The following is a 24,826-nucleotide window of genomic DNA, read 5'->3' on the forward strand; positions in this document are numbered from 1 at the left end:
CGTATCGTTTGATTTTAAAAACGTCCTAGAAATCACAATCAACGATGGAGCGATGTTGGGCAAATGTGGAAGTGTGTGCGCACTCGCAACCAACAGTGTAGGCGGATTTCTATACATTGTGCAGAGTCCCGATCTTTTCAGCAGATGATTATGAGATATGAAGAGCACAGATCTGAAGGTAAATCGTGTAGGTGTCTACACATAAATCTGCTTGATCATCGGGACATTGTCATTGGGAAAATTGTTACAGAAATCGCATCTTCAGTTATTTTCTGTAGCATGTACCCAGCTTTAGTGTTTTGTGATGAGCTGCCTCAGCTGGCTGCCAGCCAGTAATAATAAAGGTTAAAATAATCAAATTGAACTGAATACTCTTAGCGTGGACAGAATGCAGATGTTATAAGGGAGTTTGTAGACAAGTAAAGTCTCTCTTAAAAATGCTGGACTTCTTAGTAAACTTAAGTCCCCTGTAGCCTAAAATTTCAACTGACAAGTTAATAATAAAAGTGACAATTTAACATCATCCTAGTTGTAGCCCACTTGTTATCTATCTGGTACCGAGCAAATGTGAAATTTAACCTTGCTCCTACTCCCAGCCCGATCATCCCACTTTTTGATAACCCCAAATTTCCACCAGGGTGTATAACTTCATCCTTTAAACACTGGAAACGAAAAGACATACGCTACCTCAATGATATCACCAAAGACACTTCATTTCCTTCATTTGATGATTTAAAAACAAAACTTAATACTCCAAACACATATTTCTTCCAATACCTACAAGTAAGAAATTTTCATTCTACCAACAAATTAACTCTAGGTCGTAGACCATTGACTTTTTTCGAAGCGCTTTCGCTCCGGCGATCTTCTACCAAAGGTCTCATTTCCTTACTATACTGGGAACTTAAAGTCCCTGATTCGAATGACCGAGATTCTCATGAGAGGGCTTGGTAGAGAGACTTGGGGGAAATTAGAACTAACACAGCCTCCAGTTAAATTTGTGTTCAATTAAAAGAAAATGCTTATAAACTTCTTTATCGCTGGTATTTGGTTCCAACCAAACTACAAAAAATCTTCCCAGATTCATCTAGCACATGTTGGAGAGGTTGTGGCGCAGAGGGGTCTTTCCTCCATATCTGGTGGCAGTGTCCCAGACTTGCCCCATTTTGGACGGAACTTCGGGACTTCGCCTCACAGCTACTGCAGATTGACATCCTGTTTTCTCCCAGGTTTTTCCTTCTCCCTCTCGGGATTCCATCGGCCACTTAACATCAAATGAAAATGTTTCGCCACATAATCTCTGCTGCCCTATGCCAAATTGCTACGGACTGGAAGCAGCCCAATGCTCCAACTCTACAGACGATTATCAGTAGGATTTGGTACGTTTATCAGATGGAATACATGACATGCATAATCCGTAATACCTCTAAGTCATTCACTAAGGTTTGGGCACCGTGGACCTCATACTTCCAAATCCAAACCCCTTTTGTCATGTAATTCTACAGCATCACTCCATCTGGATCCTTTCTTCCCTTCCCTGTTCCATCTCTCCCATCTCTTCTTTTTCTTTATCTTCTCCTATATTCCACTACATTCTTTCCTCCCTCTTACTCTTAGGTGGCCCCTGAAGCCGTCCCCCCCCTTTACTCTTCTCAGTCTTATTTCTCTTTTAAAATTGTTGCTTTCTTGAAAAAATTGGGTCAACATCCTTATTAATACTCTTTTCTAACAAGACGCTGTATGTTCTAATGCATATGTATTTTTCAGATGTTTTTTTTTTAACACAGTGCTGTACAGAATGTTACTTTTGGTTGACCCTTGCAAAAATAAAATCTTTTTTAAAAAAAAAAAAGTGACAATTTAAAGAGGGATTTCAATTTAATGAGAAAGAGAAAGTAATTTTAATTTTGCAGAGAAAGTAAGATATTGCCAATTGTCAGTGTTAGGATATGTGTGGTTTAAAGCGTATACCATGGAATATTGGGAATTCAGAGAAAATCTGGTTTGAGATTCCATTTGAAGATGAAAAGTGGCATATCAGCGTGTTAACATATCAGGGCAGCGGGGACAATGACATAGAGTACTGCGGAATGGAGGCCTCCATCTGAGCTGTCACCAACGCTTTCATTCAGATGGCTCTTCATCAAAGCACTCATTATGATGGCAATTACAGAGCAAAAGAAAAGTACACTGAGTATGTGCAGTGTCTTGTGAACCGCTAAGTCGTGTAATTTCTAACGACAAAATATATCTCTGGAGAGTTGTCTTTCTATTTAAGATGCATTTTACATCTTTGCATTTTGCCTGGAGACTGTAATACTTTAATCATAATAACGTGTGAACAATCCTTACTCTGGTTATAATGTGAGCATTGGAGGAGTATGTTCAAATAACAAAAGCAATCTGGATGCATTTTAATAATTTTGTCTGTGCAGGAAATTGCTCCACAGACTATGTAATAAGGTAGCCTGCTGTAAAGAGTTAGATGAGAAAACATCCCTCAGTCTAGGGGAACCAGTGTGAAAAGCTATATGTATTTATAACATAAAAAGGTCTGAAGAGTTCATATCCAATAAAACACTGCTCGGAATGTCTCCTTTAAAAGGGAACTGTTGTAATATTACCCGGAAAAGCTCTGGTTCCCATCAGTTATGTCCCACAATGGGGCTAGAAAAAGGAGGAGGCGGAAAGACGGTCTTAGGGGCATTTTTGCTGGGGGCGGGGCAGGCCCAGTAGAAAATAGTTTCCTGTTGCAACTTCACTGCTTTTCCATGTTCTCTTAGATCAGGCCTGTCCAACCTGCGGCCCTCCAGGTGTTGTGAAACTACAAGTCCCAGCATGCCCTTCCAGATATCAACTGGTTGTCTACTGGCAAAGCATGCTGGGGCTTGTAGTTTCACAACATCTGGAGGGCTGCAGGTTGGACAGGCCTGTCTTAGATAGATTTTTATGTTACATCCCACAGACTAATAGATACTCCACGATAACACGTGGTGTAAGAGGTGCATTTTGGCATCTTCTGTTTGGTTGTGCCACCAGCTAAACAGATATTCAATACCTTGCATTGGTAGCAACATTATAACACATAGTTAAGCGCAAACAGACAGCGCTGTTATGTCTGGTGCTGGAATGGGGCAAATCCCAATTTCTTTCCATTGAAAGAAGGGAAGATCATGGAAACCTTGAGAAATAAAACCATGGGAAGGATCACTTCTCTTTTTGAGTAGCAATGAGACTATCAATTTACATATAGTGTGTATTTATCTGACCCTCATCTAAGCTGTAGAACTCTCCTCGAAAATCCCCTCCACCACTCCGAACCAGCAGGTTTGTCAGACACTATTGTTACTCGGCTGGGTGCTGTAATTCTGGCAGGTGGATGCCGCTGGTGATGCACTATGGGACACAGAAGTGGAAACCACTGTTCTGCTCCCTGGGGAAAAGCAAAAAATATCTAAACTACATGGTAGAGAGAATTTTATATTCCTTCAGTCTTTATGAGAAGTAAGCCTATCCTCTTACTAGGGACCGGTGCCTCATGAATATTTAGTCATGATTTCATAGACTGAAATCTCATGAATGTTAGATTAGCCCTCACAATGGCTTCCTCCACTGGAAGTAGGTGACAGATGCATTTAAAGCCTCTCATGCTATCTGTACTTTCTGTAAATCTGCGTAGGTTGCCAGTAGTAGTGTGCGACTTCATCTCCAGAACAACCCAGCAATGACTACTGCAGCTGCATCTCCATGCTACTGTATGTAGGTACATTCGAAAGACGCTATGCAGTTTTGTTGCACATAGTTTATATATTGTCTTCATGCATAAGTTTATGGTGTAAAGAACAGGTCCACTTTGTTGTAATCTTATTACCTCAATGCGCACTCACTCACCCATATTTATCTGGAAAGATCAGCATTGGACTTTAAAGAGGACCTGTCTGTTAACTATCTAAAATTACATATACACAAGAGAAAAATTTAGTGACTTGAAATGGAAATGGCAGAAGCTTCATTGAGATTTGATATTTCTACCTATAAAGTGATAAGGTTGAAGGATACTAACTTTACTTTGCAGATGGAAGCTACTAGATTGAAAGACATCTTGATAATAGCTACCACCTTACCCACGTCTCTATCTAGCATTTATAATTCTCTTGATGTCTCTTGATGCTATGCATGCTGTCTCTGCAAATTAGTATTATTGTTTTGGTAAATTTTATGTACATTTCTTGTCCTTTTTTTTTGATAATGAGTTTTGTATGATCTCAGAAGTTGGAGATGTTTGGTTCAGATGCAGTCCTCCCGACTTCACCTCTCTCCTGTCCTTTCCCCTTGCATTGTGTCAATTAAAAATCCGTGTACAATAATAAATGTTTGTATTTCATAGAATAAAAATATAGAGAACTCGTAAGAATGTTCCCAATGTAAATCTGACCCCCCCCCCCCCCCTGCTGAGATATGTATATACTTTATCTCTCTTTGAATTAATAATATGATGCCGTAGTTGGATCTGCAATTAACACAGTGTAGAAGTGCACATAGAAACTTGGTGCCTTAGGCAATATAGCAGAAACGTTATAGTTGTAAAAGTTATTTAACCCAGGAACTCGGTGGTTCCTGTTGTCTTCCCATGAGTTCTAGACTCCCATAATACCTTGTGATGTGTGAATTGAACTGTGCATACTGCAGTTCTCAAATTCAGTCTTAAGGCAAACACACCTTTTTTTTTTTTTTTTGCTTCTTTTAAAGAAGCTTTTGTTGCTGATAATGAAAATGTATGGCGCAGAATGGCCTAGTCTGAAAACATTGTGGTAGGTTTTGACACATTTCTTAGAATTCTTTTCCAACTGTGGCCAAGGTAGTGGTTTTCCACAAGCCTCTAGGAGAGGAGTTAGGTGTTCAGCTGACAGTCTGCAGGGCAAGGCTGCAGACAGTTACACATTTGTACAGCTGTGCACCTAGTTTAAATACAGGTGGAGGACATGTATGTGACAAAATAATAGTATAGACTAGAGTGTGATTTAACTTATATATTTGTAAGAAGTTATCTTTTTCCACAGCTAACATCAGCTGACAGGGTGTTTCTGCAGTAAGATTAATCAAGCAGAGCACCTGAAGAGAACTCCTCTTGAAAGACCAGGGGGTAAATGTATCAAGGTGCGATTTTACAAATCCTGCGATTTTCTCGGGAGAGTTGAAACTCGCAGATGTATGAACCTGAGTTTTCATGTAAAGTCGCCAGAGATGTGTTTCTGTCAAAATCACTATTTCTCAAATCGATAAAGATCAAAGTCCCGACTGTTTGCCACTCAAGCTATACAAGTCTCAAATGTATGAAGCTGTGATTAAGCAGACTCTCCTGAGTTTGCTTGGAAAATCGCCAGAGACAGCATGCAGCATCCTAGCAGCGTGTTTAGTAAACACATCACTGTTACACTGTCTGACTATATAGCCGCAGGTCGCCGCGGCTGTCAAAAGTTTAATAACAGATTAAAGTATAAAAAACAAAACAAAACAAAAAAAAAATGTGGGGGTCCCACCGTCTGAGCACTATTAACCCTAGTGCTGCCAGCCTACTGCTGGTTATATGAAAATTGGGGAAAAATTTGTGTGTGGTCCCCCCGATTTCACATAACCAGCACTAGGTAAACCAGCTGGGGTGGGTGGCACTATAGCACGGGAACACGCGGCAGGGGTCCCCATGCCAAAATGACTAACCAACCCAAGGCTGTTCAGTGCTGTACTGGATTCCCTAGGGAGTGGGATCTGCCGAAAAAATGAGCAGGCCCCCCCTCTAGGAAGAGCCAGCCCAGTTTTTAAACTTTCGACAGCAGGGACCTGCGGCTGTATAGACAGGGGCAGTGTAACAGTGATGTGTTTATTAAACACGCAGCTAGATGAATCGCCAGAGATGACCAGTGATTTTTAAGATCAGAGTAAAAATCGCAGTTTAATACATCTGGGGACTTAAATCGCAGGTTATCACCCGCGATTTTAAAACGCTGAATAAGTCGGAGCTTGATACATTTACCCCCAGGTGAAAGTACCACATCAAGATAGGGCTGTGGGAGAAGTGTAACGTATTTAAGCCTGTGTTGTTCATTATGCACTGTGACTGATGCTGAACTGGTCGCTTGGTTTCTGTTAGTATTGTTGCACAAAAAGGTAATGATTATTCATTTCATGTGGTAGCATAGTTACATAAGTTGTGGTCCTATCTGTTAGTGGGATGACAGTTGCTCAAATATTCAACTCACACAATAACAATAGCTGTTTAGTAACATGTTGTAATCCTGTAAATGAGTATAGTGGTGGTTATCCAATTAACCAATTCACATAGGTATGTTACCTGTTCATTAACAGGTTGGAGTTTATACATTTAGTGGGACATAAAAACATTTTACAATTTATAATACTTTTTTATACAGTTGTTATAAATGTATGGTCCTGTTGAGTATCCTATACATTGATTCTTTTTAATTTGTACTTTCTTTGTTCACAGATCTACCTATGTCTTGTCCTTCTTCATCCCCTCTTTTCTTCCCCCTTTGTAAGTGTCCTGCCTTACTCTCTGATATCTGCACATGGTTAGGCTATAACAATGAGCAGCACAAGAACTTTGATAATAAATATATTCATGCACCTGAAACTCGCAACATAAAAATGGAGCTGGCAACGAGAATTGGTAGATAGTTAGAATATATATATTTTTTTTCAGTCAGATTATGTCAGGTTATATTTCTGGAACAGATTGGTGAAAAAGGACAAGGACCTGTTAATTGTAAGTTGGCCTTCAGGCATCTAAGTAAGATAGGGGGGAAACGGGGCTGTGAGTGGAATGGCAAGACTGCTCAGGCCCCTGAAACGGTCCTGATTGATAGATTCTCGGTCATTGAATTGGCTATAGCAAGGGATTTGTAATGAATGTACTCATGGTTCTACTCCTCTATATAAATGTGTGGATTTATAAAATCACTGTAAAATGTGTCTGAAATGTAAGTCTATTTCCCTGTGTAGTGTTTGGGGAAAGTATTGCTAATAGATCAGGGAGTTCCTATCTAGCAGTGATGAAAGGACTATATTTTTCCTCCTAACCATTCTTCTTTGAGTGCATTCTTGATAAATTGACTTTCAGAAAGCCAGCTATCGAAATCTGTAAACCTTTCAGTAGCAATGATGATTTGTTTCTTTCAGGTATGTTTGCAGTCTTGTCTACTATGGCTTGACCTTAAATGCTGGGGAACTAAAAGGCAATCTGTATGTGAATGTGGCATTGTACGGCCTAGTTGAAGTCCCAGCTTTCCCGCTCTGTCTGTTTTTTATTGAGAAGTCTTGGTGAGTATGAAGGGAATATGTTTAATATAATCATTGTTATTACACCTACTAGCCTCTACTAATTTACAAATCTGGGGAGAAAAGCAAAGTGTGTATGCTAATCTGAGGAATCGCATTTAAAATGGGCCTGTCAGGCTGTATTATAAGTCTAAAATCCTAATTGCAAAGTTGTCGTGTCTAGGACCTGTAAAAACCAGTGACCAAGCTAGCGCACTCTTCACCCATAGTTGTACCCTTGCCAGGGCTCAGTTGCCCCTAGCTATGCATGAGTCCGAGATGCTTACTGACAAGCGATATAAAGTACTAGATATGAGGAACCACACTGATAAAACATTATGCGAGTTAAGAAACACAGAAGGCAAGATCATTTCTATCCAGTAATGGTCAGGTAGATAAATCACCAAAACAGTGACCAGAGAATAGTCCAAAGCCAAGGTCAGGGCAGGCAGATAACAGCACATTTAGAAATCTTAAACAACTGCACAGCATTTGCCCTAGACTTCTATAAGTGCATAATGCCTATTTATTACTCACAAGTGTGCATATGGCATTGTATGTAACAGGACATGAGTGCGCCTGAAAAATGTAAATTTATTAACATACATACTGTTATTGAAAAATCTGCTATAAAATGTGTCCCTCCTTGCTGGTGTCATAAATGCCTAAGGTATTATTTAAATTAGCCATTTGCGTACACTGAAATTCCTGTGACTCTGAATGATCAAATGTGATTAGTGTCATTCGAGAGTCTTGAAAGCTGGAATACTTCCTGGAATCTAATTATGTGTCACAAAGTTTCCGAGGAGCACAATGAGCATGATTCTGCCAGTGTTCACATTGTCATTAATACTCCTGAACATTCCTACCTCCCCAGAGCTTGGCTTCCTTTATGTAGATTTGTACAAGTTGAAAATAGACTAAACTGTACGGCTGTGACACATGGTACATGTAACATGTTTATATGGTGTCTGTTGAGATATTTATTTAATGAACAGTTGTGGGGCTTTGACTGGTGCACTTTAAGGTGGTATTTGTTTAGAAAACATTACAATAAGGGTTCTGGTTGATTCTTTCCTTAGTGACCTTGATAGTAAAGTAAGATGCAAACTCATTGACAGTTAAAAAAAAATAAAAAATTAAGTGTAGGTGACAGAGTCTAAAATCCCAAAACTAAGTAAACAGATTGTCCAGATCTCTCTGGTTGGCAAATTTAGGACAGCCGTCCTAAGATGAATTTGTTATGCTTATGTTTTCTAGTCAGTCTATAGTCAAATCAAAGCAGTCACCTGATTGAAATTGGTGAATGTGGTCATTATTTATTTCTCAGTGATTATTCTGATCTGTAATCTAGTCTATCTTTTAGAGTGTTGTCATGTGTGGTAACATTGATCACCAGTCTTATCAATGGGCAATCATAGTTATCATCCAGGAATTAATTGAAGTCTGTGGCTTTATTTTAAAGTTTTAATCACTAAAAAGTTTGCTCAGGTTATTTGTACTACAATGATGCCTGGTGGTTTGTGTGTGGAGTATTCACAGGCAAGTGTGTTGCTATGTCACAGCTCTGGCGGAAACGTCATCTCTCATTTCTATAAGCCTGCCATCATTTTTATGGAAAAAAAACCTAATTAGATTACTGTTTCCAGTTGTATTATTAGTGACATATTGTAGGCAATTAAATGCAAATGCTGATTACAATAAGCACAAATGCGATTTTCCAAGATAAAACTACCCATGGAAGTATTTTTTATTTTGTTTATAATGACGTTCTTGCAATATGTAGTAGTAGTGCTTTTGCAAATAAGCATGGTGCCTGGGGTGAATTCATAATATGACCGCCCCCCCACCCACTCATCAGCCCTCACCTCCCTCCCTAACTTCAGCTATCAAATTAGTAGGTGCAGGCCAGTAATTAGGGTAAACAAAAGAAAATATTTTTTGGCGCTTTGTAACAAGCAGCAATATTTAAATCACTATGTGTCAGCATATATAAGCAGGCTTATTTTGTGCACAAAATAGCCACTAAAGTGTGTGTGTGTGTGTGTGTGTGTGTGTGTGTATGTATGTGTGTGTGTAGGAATATATCACTTGCCCAATCCTGATTGTGAATGATCATTTCTCACTGATCATTTCTCGTCTTGACTACTGCAACCGTCTCCTTATTGGCCAACCCTGCTCCCATCTCGCTCCTCTTTGATCTATACTTAATATACTTCAATCTTATACTTATTTTCCTCTCCTGACGTTCCACATTTGCCCTTCCTTCTCTGTCAAACCTTACACTAACTCCTCTTCCCCTACAAAATACTCTTCAAATGACTCACCCTCACGTACAAGGCCCTCTCCAACTCCACTGCTATCTACATTTCCAACCTCATCTCCATACATACTCCCTCCCGCCCTCTCTGATTGTTGCCTTTCCTCCCCTCTGGTAACCACATCTCACTCACTTACCCAAAATTTCCCACGTGCTGCCCCCCACCACTGGAACAATCTCTCATTTTATCAGACTATTCCCTTACCTGTATAGCTTCGAACGGTTATTGAAAACCCACCTCTTTAGAAAGGCCTGCCAGTCCTCCACTTAACCATTTTGCAATGTATTATACCTCAAGCTCTTTCATCCTTCATCTCTCCTACTCTTGCTTCTTGCCCTCAGAACCCCTTTCATTGGCTCACCCCCATGTGTCAACCGTTTGTCTGTCCCTTTAAATTGTAAGTTCTATAGAGCAGTGCCCTCTTCCCCCTTGTTCCCATTACCTATAACTTTTGCTCACCAGCTACACTGCACACCTCCTCCTTGAGCTCTCTGCCCATTGACTCCACTTCTCCATTGTTTTTGCATATCTTTTAGTGGCTCTAAACATGTTAGTTGTGCCCACACTAATGGACACAGGTTTCAGCTTGCGCTGAATATACCCCATGTACCCCATTAGCTGTGTTGAGAGTTGTAGTGTTACCGGTTTGCTGTATTGTACTGTTATACCCTGCACTGTCTGTTGTTTGGCCACTGTACAGCGCTGTGGACCTCATGTGGCGTCTATTAAATAAAGCTTAATAATAATAATAATATCATTATTATAGTGGGGTTAGCTCACCTGCCAACGTCACAGCATCTGATATATGCGAGTTTCGGGTCTGTGTAGCAGCATGTGTTCTCAAGGTGTCGCACTTAAAACTTTCCTGAGTCTCCATTTTTTTTGTTTACTCTAATCATAATTTTTATTGCATTGTATAAAATGGGAAAATATACAATCTAAAGCAGAACACTATAAAAATGGAGCAACATAGTGAAAATTCTGCATTATAAGTTGAACACATTACAAAGATATAATTATACCAATATATTGAAATCGGTATGAACAAACAAATTGTGAAATGGGTAAGGATGGGGGGGCGGGGGGTTAGTGGACTGAGGGGATAGAAAAGATAAGAGTGGGGAGTCGGGGATTATTGCCAAAACAAGAACTGCGGACCAAAAATTGGGTAATGTGACCTTGATGGGTAGGTGAACTAACATACGTATTACCTCTTTAGTTTCTGTTTTTGAGAAGGGCAAATTTTGTAGTATCCTTGAACTCTATCCAGTTATACCATATAGCACAGTACTCTTGAAAATTATCTTCGGGGGATAAAATTAATTCATGGTCATATAATAGTCCAGTCTCACGAACCACTCCTTTGTAGAAGGTGGTGAGGAAGCTCTCCTGTGGACCCGTAACACAGTCTTTGCAGCACTGTTGAGATGCTTCAGTAAAGAATTTTTATATTGGGCATTGGACTTGTTGATTACATGGAGCAACCAGAAACTTGGGCAATCTGATAACTCCGTTCCTGTGATTTCTTTGGAGATAGTGATCACTTCATCCCAGAAAGGGTTTATTCTGGGACAATCCCACCAAATGTCCCAGGCGCAATATTAAACCTCTAACAAGTGTTGGATGTTCTTTTTAGCCAGAAGGCTGGAACACTGGTACCACATTGATAGGACTTTATATTGAGTTTCAATTATAGTAATGCTGGCTAAACTTGCCTGTGTTGTTTGTAAGAAGTTGGGCCATTTTGTTTTCTTTAGTGAATTTTGGCAACGAGTTGAAGCATTTTTCGATTAACCGTTTATAAATAGAAAAGGTATGTGTGGGGTGCTGGGAGGTCGTGCACAGTGTTTTAAATAAAGTAAGTTCCCTACCTGCCATCTTGTGCATATTGGGCATTGTTAACAAATGCTTCAGCTCTAGGTATCTTCAGATTTCTGAATTTGGTAACTCCCATTTAGTTTAGGTCAGTAATTGGGGTACAGTTTTTGGATTGTAGGTGGAGATCAGTAATGGGGGAGCAGTTTTTGTATTGTAGGTGTGCAGTTCAGTATATAGAGAGTAGATTTTGGATTGTAGGTGTAGGTCAGTAATGTGGGAGCAGTGCTGCTCTCCTCCTCCCCTGCCACCTCTGCCTCCTCTGGCTAGCTCCACTACATTGCTTCCTAGGTGCTGCCTAGACACTAGCTAGGTCTTCTGTTTTCTTTCTGATTATCAGGGAGGAGGGACAGGTTCCTGGTTGTTTCCAGCTCTAGGCTTGTCCCCTGTGTGGATGGAGAGTGGTGATGGGCAATGTCTGAATCATAGTCCACTACTTGCTTAGCTTCTCTGCCCTCACTTTCGATTCCCCAATTTTCTGCGACCCATGTCTGAAGCTCTCCAGAGACCACCTTCTGTAGACCTTGTCTGTCTGCAGCAGGAGGACCCAGGGAAGCAGTCACACATAACTGTGGGGCGAGGAAGGTTACACCCCGCATTCCCATATGGCCAATCACGCTCCTTGACATAGCATACACACTTCTGCATAGTCGATCGACAATGCCATCTCTTTTACACATGCCATAGTGGAATTGTTGAGGGAATATGGTGGTTGGAGTAGGTTGCTAACACACAAAATCGAAGTATACATGTAGTTGTGTACACCTCTGTAACTCTACGAAGCGGATACATTTATTTAGAGGGAAGCTGTGGCTCCCACTCTGTTCTCATATTTGTCCACATACACCAGTAAGGGCTCTGAGGACAATTCACAAGCAAAATCTGTCCCAACTGGCGGCACCACCTTCTTCCCAGCGCCCTGGGCTGTTGACTCACTCGCTCTCCCTTCATACAATACTGTGTAGCAAAATAATTCCTTCAATCTAATTAGCATTGCACTTTTATTAATGATGGTAACAAAGGGGGTCATTTAGAGTTCGGTTTACTTGCGTCCAAAATGTACACATAAAATTCATGCCACAAAAATGGCGCATTTCTGTGATTATTCTGAGTTGCACATATCTTGAGTAAAATGCAACTCAAAATGGTATGTTAAATGCGTCTGAAGATACATTTAAAGCACAACATGATGGAGCCGCATACTAGAGACACCAGTTGTTTTAATCATCAACTTGATGGGTGATGCATCTGCAAGATATGCACCTGCCAAAAGGTGCACCTGCGGATGCGTCCACCTCATGGTAACACCCCCTTACCATATTCGACCGACGCTGACATGCACCTTTCCTCCCTTGTCCCGGGATAGGGATATGCCACATATCTTGATACGAATGTATGCATTCATATTTTTGTTGCACATGTGCTGTGCAAAAATGTGTAGAGAAGAAAAAGAAATGAATGGAAGGAAGCAGTGAGTAGAGGCAGGCTTATTTTCTTGACTGCACTGCTAATAAAATGTGTTATATTAGCAAAATGTTTTCAAATACAGTGCATGAAATGTGTACAATTCTGTCTTTTCTGTAAAGGTCATCTGTCTCCCCTCCCCCACACTGACTGTTCCTAGTCTGTCTCCATTCTCTTTTAAGAGAGCTAAATGTACCTTACTGTTAATAACTGTTATACAGCATGGGAGCACTGATGTCGTTCACTAGGAGAGAAGGTAGAGATGAATTTTAAAGGACATTTCCTTTTTCCCATTTTTTTACTTTTTATGCCCTAAAGGACAATTAATGCATCTCAATAGAAAATATTTGAGACAGAAGTACTGAAGAAATGGCAAAGGGCAGGTACATATGTCGCAGACTGTCTGTCTTATATGTTTTTAAACCCCAGGGAGATTGTTGGTGTTTGGGAAAAGCTTCCCAAACAGTATGTTCAGCTTTAGGAAAAACTTGTAAGGGTCACTGGGGTGTAAAAGGAAAGAAGGGTGAACTCCATTTACAAGCCCCATTCCGGGTCTTCTGTTCTGCCACTCTGACAGCAGACTGATCAAGGGTTGCACCTGAATGGTGTGCTTAAATATTGTCAGATCAGTCTCAGGCTCTCTCAGACCTGGAGAGGAGGTTGGATGGCTCCTGAGAGACACTGCAATTGGTGATCAGTAAGTTGTATATTCTGTATGATTGTGGTACACAAGGTCCTTCACAGGAGAGAGTTTGTTCCTGTGTGTTTAGTTAGTGCTGGACAGGTGAGGTGTTTATTTTGAATTTTTCTTTCTTTCTTTTTGTTCTGCTTAATAAAACTGGCTGAGGCCAGTAGTACCAAAGCCCCATACTTGTGTGACTTCTCTGCAGCTGTACACTGCCATCTACCCCTGGAGATGGCACCCGATCCCCTAACCCTATTACATATTGCAAAATTATGATAGTGGCAGTTCCTCACTGTTGCCATTACTAGTTAAAAGAAAACATTTGACTGACAACTGGTGCAACACATCTATAGACCTATTTATACTATTATGTAAAGAAAAGTATTTTACCAACTCATGGATGACATGATTGATGTGTCACAACAATTATTTTAATCAGTGGGAATAGCTCTGTAAGATATGCATTTTTTAAAACCCCTATTAAGTATACTTCTACAGGAACCTCTAACGTTACACTAAAACCATTGTTAATGCTAGAAATTTCTGGTAACCTGATATGAGCTATAATATAAAACAATGTTTGCCAGTGGAAAGCTTTTTGTAGTTCAGGAGAAATAAGGTAATACCTGGACACAATTATTTTTTTTACATTGGGTAATCGGTTGTTGGGTTTTGCAGCCAGGCCTGGCTGTCATACTGTGTAGTTACGGTATCTTTGGATGGGCACAATTGCAGGGTCACCCCATTGCTCCTCCTTTGGAACAGGCTCCACTACTTGATGCTGTGTTGCTCTTTTCCTATGACTCTGATTGTTCATTGGAACATTCTAGGAGTGAATCCAGAGCCTTCTCATACATGACTGTAATGCATTGTGCATGCAGGCGTGCCTCCCCTCAATTCTGTCCATAGACCACATTTGAAAGATGTTTTTTAAAGATTTTAGCCAAAGCAGATTTTAATTGGATTAGACCAAACCGTTCAGAGTCTCAGGAAAGCATGCAGTTATAGTTTAGAGATTTAGAGACAGTTGGAGCCAGTATATTCACCAACCCTAATGCAAAATGTAAGCAGCCACAGTTTAGTTCATGTCCGTCTATCTATTTGGTTGTCGTTTCATATGCTTAATGTGTCCATATGGTGACATTGCATGTATATCTTTCTCTTGTCTACATAGGTGCATGCTAGAGTACGAGTTCTACAGAAACACAAGCATTAAACAACTTATTAATAATGTTATCATCCTTTATTTCTATAGCACCAATATACTCCACGGTGTGTGCGCTAAAGAAAGCGATAATAGAAAATCTGTTACTGGTAAATAAGGGACAATAGGTTGCTGAACTTTAGAAATTGTCATCATATAGCTACATTCCAGCACGTTTTTCCAGTGAAGCTTTATAACCATGTTATGAGAATTTTATGTTGTGGAAGTTTATGGGAACTGTGGGTAATTCAAATTAACTGTGGTTAATAAACATATGTACTTTATCTTATATTTTTCTTTTTTTTTAGGTGTGGAAGAGGAAAATCAACAGCTGGTTTTCTAGTATTTGCCGGTCTTGCTTGTATATTCACAATGTTTTTACCAGAAAATACCAGTAAGTAAACGCAGAGAGAAAAACAATTTTTGTCCAGTAAACTTGCATTTAAGTTATTATTTAAATACGACTGTAAAGGCTTTTGGATTTGTTTAATGCACATTGTCCAAGACTGTAAAGGAAAAGCCATTTTTACATGTTCAGTCCTTATGGTGCCACTTAAAGAACACATTCTCCATTCAGGACTTACTTTTATATTTTATGTTTCTATTTTAATTGTGCAAAATCCAAAGTCTCCATTTTGCAAATATAATTGCTATGTTTTTGAAGAGCATTAATCTTTAGTGGGCTAGGTGTATGCAGTTCTCTCCATATGCCCGGACCCACCACAGCGTCATCTGCCTGATGTCAGCAGTTTGTGCTAGTCCTGTATAATTACATTGGGTATATGACAGTTTGATACTTTGCTGAGAGGGTATCTAACCAATGACTAGAGATAGAATAGCGGTTATACGAACAAAGGTATTTCAGCTTCCCCCTATTATCTGAGTCTCAGAAAATCCACATTCATTGAGCCTCATTAGACTGTTACAATCAAGATTCAGAGGCATCTGCTGTGTATTTCTCCCATAAGCCTTCACAAGAGTGTTACTGTATTTCCATTTTAAAAGCTTTTATCGTTCTGTTAAATGTTGCAACATAAAAATATCTTAATAGTCATGTAATGACTGATGGTAAAGCTGTACTATTGAGATAGATAACCTTGAGCAGTTAGTTTAAATCATTTTAATTTAATTTAGAGTAAATTAAAGAGGAATTTTCGGTAAAGATAAAGTATGTTCTTGAAAGAGGATCAGACTTCCTTCATATGCATAACCACAAACTGGAACCTTGTGCAGATATTATTTACTTCACAGAAGCCATCTCATTTTCTATTACTGAAATTAAAAGCTAGTAAAAATTATTTAGTTTTGAAGTGTGGGGTAAACTGGCTGGACTTTTCCTTAATAAGGATGTAACTACCATCATTACAGGGGCCGTGACCTCTTTGGGATCCCGTTTGGGATCCCAAGTGGTATTACTACTCTATTACACTATATTCAGCTGTGATCATTGACACACTACATTTTATTTCTGTGCAGTAAAAATTACTACTCATAAGAGCGGATTCAATTGACAGCCAGACTTATTTTAACACAGTGTTACCCGATTTTAACGCTATTTTTGGTCATTTTGGAGCGCAAATATTTAACCTGCAATTTAATTCCTGATGTTGCACTCAGTATTTGTTTCCCAGACTAGCACATTGCGCCAGGTTTGAGCCTGGTATTAAAGTATAAGCAAAAAGTTTAAGGGGCAATTTAACTCTACTTTAATGCAGTGAAGTAAACTGTGCCATTGGCAGTTTTATCTCGCACCTCTACAGGCCGGGTTAAAAAAAAAAAAAAAGCATAAGAAAAGTATTGGAATCAAAAAGTTTTTAAAAATCAGATAATTGAATCATTTTATTAAAAAATGTCAAAGAGAAGACAAGTATTATAAAGTATGTAAAAAGAAATGCTAAAATGTATCAACAATAATCTGTAATTTCAAATTTAATAAATGTGTGTGTGGTTAAACAAATTTTTCTTTGCATATTGTGGTTGTTAACTATGTAAACTACAAAGTACTTATTATATGTGAGTGTTGATAGCCGCGTTACACCGCCCCCTCCCATAAAATTCACATTTACCTAGGATTAATGCACAGGGGTGGCATTTACTGATTTTAAATTGAATACCACAATTTTTAACCAGCAGAGACTAAACTTCCTTATTAAAACCTGTGCGGATATATTTTTTACTTTAATCGCAGCGTTACATAATATTTTCAAATAGTATTTCTATGCAATGAGAAGTATTGCATTATATTGGTAAATCAACATAATGGCAAATTGGCTTATGATGCCCCAAATGCAACATAAATGCAAAGCAGCATCGTAATGACAATACAGTTTACTATTTAATAATATAAGACACGTAAAGTACACTTAACTACAATAATCCTAAAGTAAAAGCAGCACGATATTTACATGGATTAATAATAGTTAGAAAAGCACAAAAAACACACCAATGATAATATAATCATTTTTGGAGCAGGAATATACAGGTTCTCATTCAGGCTCATTATATGGGAAAAGTGCATCATTCCTGCGTGCTGCAATCAGCACTTTAGCTTTCAGTAGACCCTCTAAACCTAAAATAGACATTCTTGCAGAATGCAGAATACGCAAACATAAAGAAACATGGTCGCACACAGCTATAGGACTTGTACTCTATTGTAAATGATATAATATCATTTTTACAAAATAGGTAGGGTGCACTCTTACATGTCAATAAGAGATAGGACCAGAAAAAAGAACAAAAGAGCCACTCCAGTCCCTAGAGAATTATGTATTGTTGGGGAAACCATACCAAAAAAACATGACCAATAATAAAAATAAAATATAACTTTTAATAAATTTATATCTAAAAAGCAGCGAAATATCAAAAATAAAAATGATTGATGGTGTATGTTGTGTATTAAAAACAAAATACCCAGACAAACGGCATTAGAGGTATCATATAATGGTGATACCGGCGTGATGGAGTAAATCAATATATCGAGGCTAAGCTCCTATGTCTCAATTGAAATAGGTGTTATTAAGCTTCCTACTCATGCGTTTTCCTATATCTACTTAGGATCGGGACTTAACCCCTTACATACCTGCCTCATTATTAGCGTTTAAATCCGTATATGGTGACTTTTAGATGATATGAGGGCGGATGGAATATATGCAGGGAAGGTATAGTGATGGAGTAAATCAATATATCGAGGCTAAGCTCCATACACAGTTAAAAGTCAAAGGAGCTATCTCGGGGAGATGATAGGTAATCAATTGCTGGGTTCATATATAAATTGCCCAAATAAAACAAATGTTACCAACACAAAACAGAGAAGAGAGATCAAGAATCTCCTTTTATTATGATCTCTCCATATTCTATAGTACATATGTATATCCACTTCCATAAGGGTGTGTTTAATACCTAAATCACGGGGAATATATATCAGCATATAATGTAGTTAAAGTTTTATCAGAATTTACTCCCCTAATGGGGCATCTACTCAGCGTATCCTAAAATATTTTATACCTTCCCTGCATATATTACATCCGCCCTCATATCATCTAAAAGTCACCATATACAGATTTAAACGCTAATAATGAGGCAGGTATGTAAGGGGTTAAGTCCCGATCCTAAGTAGATACCGGAAAACTCATGAGTAGGAAGCTTAATAACACCTATTTCAATTGAGACATAGGAGCTTAGCCTCGATATATTGATTTACTCCATCACTCCGGTATCACCATTATATGATACCTCTAATGCCGTTTGTCTGGGTATTTTGTTTTTAATATACAACATACACCATCAATCATTTTTATTTTTGATATTTCGCTGCTTTTTAGATATAAATTTATTAAAAGTTATATTTTATTTTTATTTATTGGTCATGTTTTTTTGTATGGTTTCCCCAACAATACATAATTCTCTAGGGACTGGAGTGCCTCTTTTGTTCTTTTTTCTGGTCCTAGAATGCAGAATACCCCTAACTTAGTTCAGAGGCTTGTGTGATGTGCGAAAGTCCTTTTCTTCCGCAAGACCGTGCCCTTGGTGCTCATCTAGCTTCTAATTTGTGATTGGTTATTTGGCAGTGCACTGTAAGAGCTGGCTCATATAAAGTGAGTGCGGTGCTGCTCGCAATGGGCAGGGTTGCCACCAGCTTTCTAGGAAACATGCTCATGCCCCTCTGCGGGTTTCTGCAGCAACTGTCTCCTGAGCGCATTGGTAATGGTTTTACTTTCTGCCAGATGATCAGAATCACTTGTATTAAGATGTATGAGAGGAGTGCCAGAGTAAGGCATGGTGTCTGACTTCTGTAAATGCAATCTCTGGCTGTGTTGTCATCTTTTGTCTTGTAATGGTCTGTCACAATATATCTTAGTCAATTAAACCTTGTAGTAGTATAGGTGATGTAATTCTGCCACTGTTTACAATGTTTACCAGGATTATAATTCTGACACTGTGTTCCCTATTTTCACAAAGTCAGTGACGCCATAAAACCAGTTACAAAAGTTTCAAGCTAATAAAAAAATATATATTATAGTAGTTTGATGAAAATCTTCACATTATTAAAATAGAACTAAAGCCAAAAAAAACCACTTTATTTTAAAATTATGTAAGAATCACAGATATATGTTTAGATTTAGGCTTTCTGAGTGAATCCATCTATTCTGACACTAAAGGATAGTCAATACAGTACAGACCACCCTCCGCTACAACATATCCAAATGCCTTTTCAACTTTAGTTCCATGTTTATGGAAAAATAGTACTGAAACATCAGTACTTCAAATGTCTATTAAATGCTTTAATGATGTATTGCATGATAATCCCAGCAATTCTGCTATTTTTTGTATTTTAGTATTTTTGTATTTTTAGTTTTTTTAAATTTTAAACAGACACCATTACAAAATACAGAAAGTGGAAGACAGCAATAAGTAGGCTTACATTGTCCTGGTTATTTAAGTAACATCAATGTATAGTCATCAACAAATAGATTTAACTGATTACAGTTGGCGATATATACTATGGATGTTTAAAGTAGCAAAGATGGTTGGTGAGAAGTAGAAGTGAAGAAATAAAAGGAAGGGGGGGTGTGGAATTGACAGGACTCCAAGTATTGTATGAGGAATGGTGACTAAAGTAAATTTAGCATTTTTTCATGATCATGTTTTATAGCAAAGTGTTTTATATTGTCTCATCCCAGTAAGGCAGAATAGAGTTTCCTGATCAGAATAATAATTCAAGTATTCAGAGAAATGGGTTTCTCCATGCAGGAACAAAATATGCCTTTTGTTTTGCTAAACATTTGCAAGAAAAGACAATAATACACTTATAAATAAGGTACATTTACCGTAAAACCCACTAAACAGCAGTGTTTTTAACATTGACTGTTCTAGATAACCTTGCTGTGCCCTTTAAAAGCCACATCCATCCTCAGTTTATACAGTGGTCTACACTTAACATGTCTCTTGTGGAACGCCTCAGTGAGTACCTCTGCAGATGATAAAATGACATGATGTACATAAGTAAATGCCTTTCTTCCAGCTGAAAAAAATATGAAAACTTGCCAGTCACCTAGAGTGGTGTACGAAAAAAAACACCCTTATTTGATCTGAATTCATCTGCTGTCTGTACTGCAGTTCCTTTGTTGGAAAGTATGTAACATACAATAATGAATGTAAAGACTGCCAAAAGAGAAAGTGGTGATTCAATCCTATTCTTGAGACAAATCTAGTTGTGCACTTTATTTACTATTTTTGATTCATATAATTTCTTAAAGGAAAACACATTAGAGAAACCGTGAAAATCCATGGAAAAAGCCTAGTTTAAATGAGAATTTCTGGAAGATGAGAGAAGAGAGTTACACACCAGGGGCCTGATTCATTAAGGATCTTCACTTAAGAAATTTCTTATTTAAGTCTCCTGGACAAAACCATGTTGCAATGCAAGGGGTGCAAATTAGTATTCTGTTTTGCACATAAGTTAAATACTGACTGTTTTTTCATGTAGCACACAAATATCAATTTTAAATTTTAGTGTACAAATTAGCTATCAAGTATTTGTGTGCTACATGAAAAAACAACCAGTATTTAACTTATGTGCAAAACATAATACTAATTTGCACCCCTTGCATTGTAACATGGTTTTGTCCAGGAGACTTAAATAAGAAGTCTCTTAAGTTAAGATACTTAATGAATCAGGCCCCAGACTCTTATCTATTTAATGTTAGCAATAGTTTTTGGTTATAGAAAGTGCAAAACAACTGGTTGCTTGACACTGTGACTCTCCTGCTAATTCTCAGTGAAATGTAAATACATTCACCATATTGTTAGTTTTTATTTAGTTTTCACTGGAAACACACTGAGGCACAATGTTCCATGTTCCTCATGCCTCAGTGATAGTCACTGGTTGTTAGTGAATTCATATATTTAATATTGGTTCAAACCATAAAACGGCGGCCTCCCAAGTATATGTGTAATGATTGAGCATATTGTGTTGTAAATGAATGACAGAAGGCTCCTGATATCTTCTACTGTTAAACGAGGCATTCTCGCACTCTGGGGGTAGACTCAGTTCCCTGCTTTGTTCTTTAGAACAGCGTGGCCAGCGCACTATTACAGTTACTACGGTAATAGCTGCTCATTATTATTGTTACTACGGTAACTTCTCAGTTTATTTTTGTTTGCAGCTCTGTGAGACACCAGCAAACATCTGCCTTGACATTACCGTAGTAACTGTAATAATGCATGGGCTATGTTCTATGTAGCTCTAAAGAGCAATGTAGGGAATTTAATCTACCTCTAGGTATTTCGACAAAAACATCATGTACAGATACCCAAGGCTGGTGTAAAATAAAGACCCCCCCCCATATCATACTTGTATCACTTATTTGGAATAGGACAGGTTTGGGTACCCATTTAGCCTTTGGATACCCCCTGCTTTCATATAATCCATCAGTGGATATGTAGAAAATTTTGGAGAACTTTGAAAAGAATATGGGCGCCCCTATTCATAGAAGTTATGTTAGGTGACTCAGGGACATTACATATGAAATTAATATTTAACTTTTAGCTGTAATACGCTCTTCAGAAGCAGGGAACTCTGTGCTGATTATTTTCTAACTTATTCCCAGTGATCCATTTCTTCTGAGAAGCTAATTTAATTGCAAATTATTGCTTTGCCCACTCAATATTTTAAGAAGCTGTAACTGATCTGTATCACCCTTGGATTTTGACAGATTTTGTTGCTTCTTATCTTGTTTGTTATTTAAAGCTGCGCCTGTACTTTCAGATCACATAAATTAAACAAGCACTTTGTACATTTTTTCTTGCAAAGTTCAAAAAGTCTTGATCTATGCAGTGTGAACTTATGTGACACTGGCTGGAAATAGTCAATATAAAAATGTTTCCAAGAAATCAATTATATGTAAATGACATTTACAGACAGTACATAAAACATATTTGATATGTAGAAAATTAATGTATGCTGCAGGGATTCTTAAACAAGAGTTTTGCAATCCTGGTATGCGTTATTTACTAATGCACTTACTCAAAGAAGCATTGAAGGCCATCTACATTTTCGTTTTTCATTTATTGTAAATGGATCAATACTCTCCCTCCAATTATAAGACCTTTCCATGTCCAGGTCACTCACAGTTCTTGAAAAATTTACCTCTGTCTCAGATTTGTTATATTCGCTCTCCAGGGCTTGACACCCAAGATAAATTACGCCACGACTATATAGTAACAAAAACAGATTTTATAGTTTAAAGAGTAATTTTTCGATTGATTGTACTGCTTGTGTTTTGATACAAGGTTTTTCTTAAATGTACAATAGGATTCATTTACTAAGAACAGCTGAAGCGCATCTGTGTGCAAGTACAAATGCCCATGGTTGGTGCAACTTAACCAATTTGTGAATTTCATGCGTGTACTTTAAATGACTTCTGAACTGGGGTTGCAATTGTAAGTCCAAGTAATATTATCCCAGAAGATCCTAAGGCATGACTAACTTGGTTTATAGCTTGTGCACTTCGTAGTTGAAAATGTGAATCCACTTTGGAGAGATGGTTTTTGCTACATCCAGATCTTGGTAAGTTGGTTTTCATTGTGAGAAACTTTTGCCTTATCTGCAATCGAAGTAAGCTAAAGGTGATGTCCAACATTTGATATGTCCTTCTTGTAAGATAGTAGCCCTCCGTCAGCTGTTATTTAGGGTCTTTCAGACCCCACCCCATCACCTTCAGGAACCCCGAGAACACTGAAGTGAAACATTGAGGTTACCAAGTACCATCTGTAAATAAATTCCTGTAATTTTAAATTTGGTTTATGCATTTGGTATAATTCTAGATGTCCCTTAAGGCTTTAGACCATTGAGCTGCTATAGAGACTTGCAAGTCTTTCCCCCTAATCAGGAATTGTGACATTTTGATATTGTGTAGGATTAGCAATGTGGACATAACATTTGTAAATATCTTATGGAGCCCCAGAAAATTTTGTGCAAAGAAGTTCATAAAGCAGTAGGGGTCATCAGATCACCATCTTTCTGTTTAAGAGGTAGTGCCAAAGTACTTGAAGGTAGGGATATAAAATCAGGACTTTAGGTGAGAGAACAAGTCAATGTTACCTACTTGATACAATGCACTTAGGGAGTAAATCCATTTTTCAAACCATGATTTGAATTTATTATTTGGAATATCCAGTTCAGTATAGTCCAGTGGGGTTTTGGGGGAATTAGAGACATAAGGGTATGTTTACTAAACTGCGGGTTTGAAAAATTGGGGATGCTGCCTATAACAACCATTCATTCTAGCTGTTATTTTGAAGAATGTACTAAATGAATAACTCGAATCTGATTGGTTGCTATAGGCAACATCTCCACTTTTTCAAACCTGCAGTTTAGTAAATCTACCCCATTGTTTAAACTGGTATTTTCTCCAAATTGTAAATGCTACTGCAGTTATCTTTAGAAGATGTGTTGTTGGCAGTAGAGTGAGGTTTTTTTTTTTTTTTTACCATAGGATATTTATACTTGCCTTGCCATACAGAAGGTTAGTGGATTAAGCGGGCAGTCTTGTTTTGTTCTGTATCCAAACAGAGGAATAGAGATGCCCATGCCCCTTAAATTAAGTCCAGAAAATGTGTTATGTCAACCTGACCCTGGCTACCTGTTACAAAATCTATGTCACACTTTTACACCGAGAATATCACTGACTGGTATTAGCGCTACTAACCTGAGAGGCGCGGAGTCTAACACACCACCGGTGTTCACCAGGGAACCCCGCAAGGAGGTTTGGGCTTGGCTGCGTGCGATGTGCAGGTCGCGGATCTCCCAGGAAGTCACCAGTGCAGCGAATAGAGGGTAGTCAGACTGGCCGAGTCGAAACCAAGGAAGCGAGGTACCACGGAGAGTAGGCAAGAGTAGTCAGGGACGGTCCAAAGGTCAATACCAGTGCGGGCAGCGAAGTACAAGGGAAATCCAGGAGAGAGGTCAAACAAGCCAAGGAGTCTGTCTATACACAGGAGTTTCAGGAACAGGAATGCAAACTAAATGCTTGAGCAGGGTAGAACCAATACTCTGGCACTAGACATGTGTCAGAGGCTGCTTTAAGTACTCTAAGGTGCCTCCTGATTGGGTTAGGGAGATTTAGGCGGTTTAGACATGCTGGCTGCAGACAGGTGAGTAGAGATAGAGTTCTGCTGCTAGGCAACAGGACGTGAATTGCGGAGAGAAGGTGCCCATCTCCGGCGCCTGTGGAGAGCACGGAGACGGCACCTGACAATCTATTTGGCCTGGATTAATAATGGCGAATAAGATAGATATTTAGTAATCTGTTGTTTGAGAGTGATCTCCATCAGACTTTCATTCAACCGCCATTGGCTTACCCGGACCATTGGCTAATCTTCATAGTTGCTTAATCAGTGTAGAAATGGGTGAATGATCAGGCCACATAATACCAATAGATTGTT

At 38.6% G+C, this 24,826-nt stretch overlaps 1 protein-coding gene across 3 annotated transcripts in view; it reads left to right on the forward strand.

Moving 5' to 3' along the window:
- Window positions 1-24,826, forward strand: part of LOC142161143 (solute carrier family 22 member 15-like) — a 128,487-nt gene that overhangs the window by 39,559 nt on the left and 64,102 nt on the right. For all 3 annotated transcript variants that reach the window (XM_075216437.1, XM_075216439.1, XM_075216438.1), the window contains exons 7-8: window positions 7,195-7,335; window positions 15,190-15,275. In XM_075216437.1, coding sequence (XP_075072538.1) covers window positions 7,195-7,335; window positions 15,190-15,275 — 227 coding nt within the window. The remainder of the gene's footprint in view (window positions 1-7,194; window positions 7,336-15,189; window positions 15,276-24,826) is intronic.

Source organism: Mixophyes fleayi, chromosome 6, assembly GCF_038048845.1.
Source record: "Mixophyes fleayi isolate aMixFle1 chromosome 6, aMixFle1.hap1, whole genome shotgun sequence".
Classification (NCBI taxonomy): Eukaryota; Metazoa; Chordata; class Amphibia; order Anura; family Limnodynastidae; genus Mixophyes; species Mixophyes fleayi.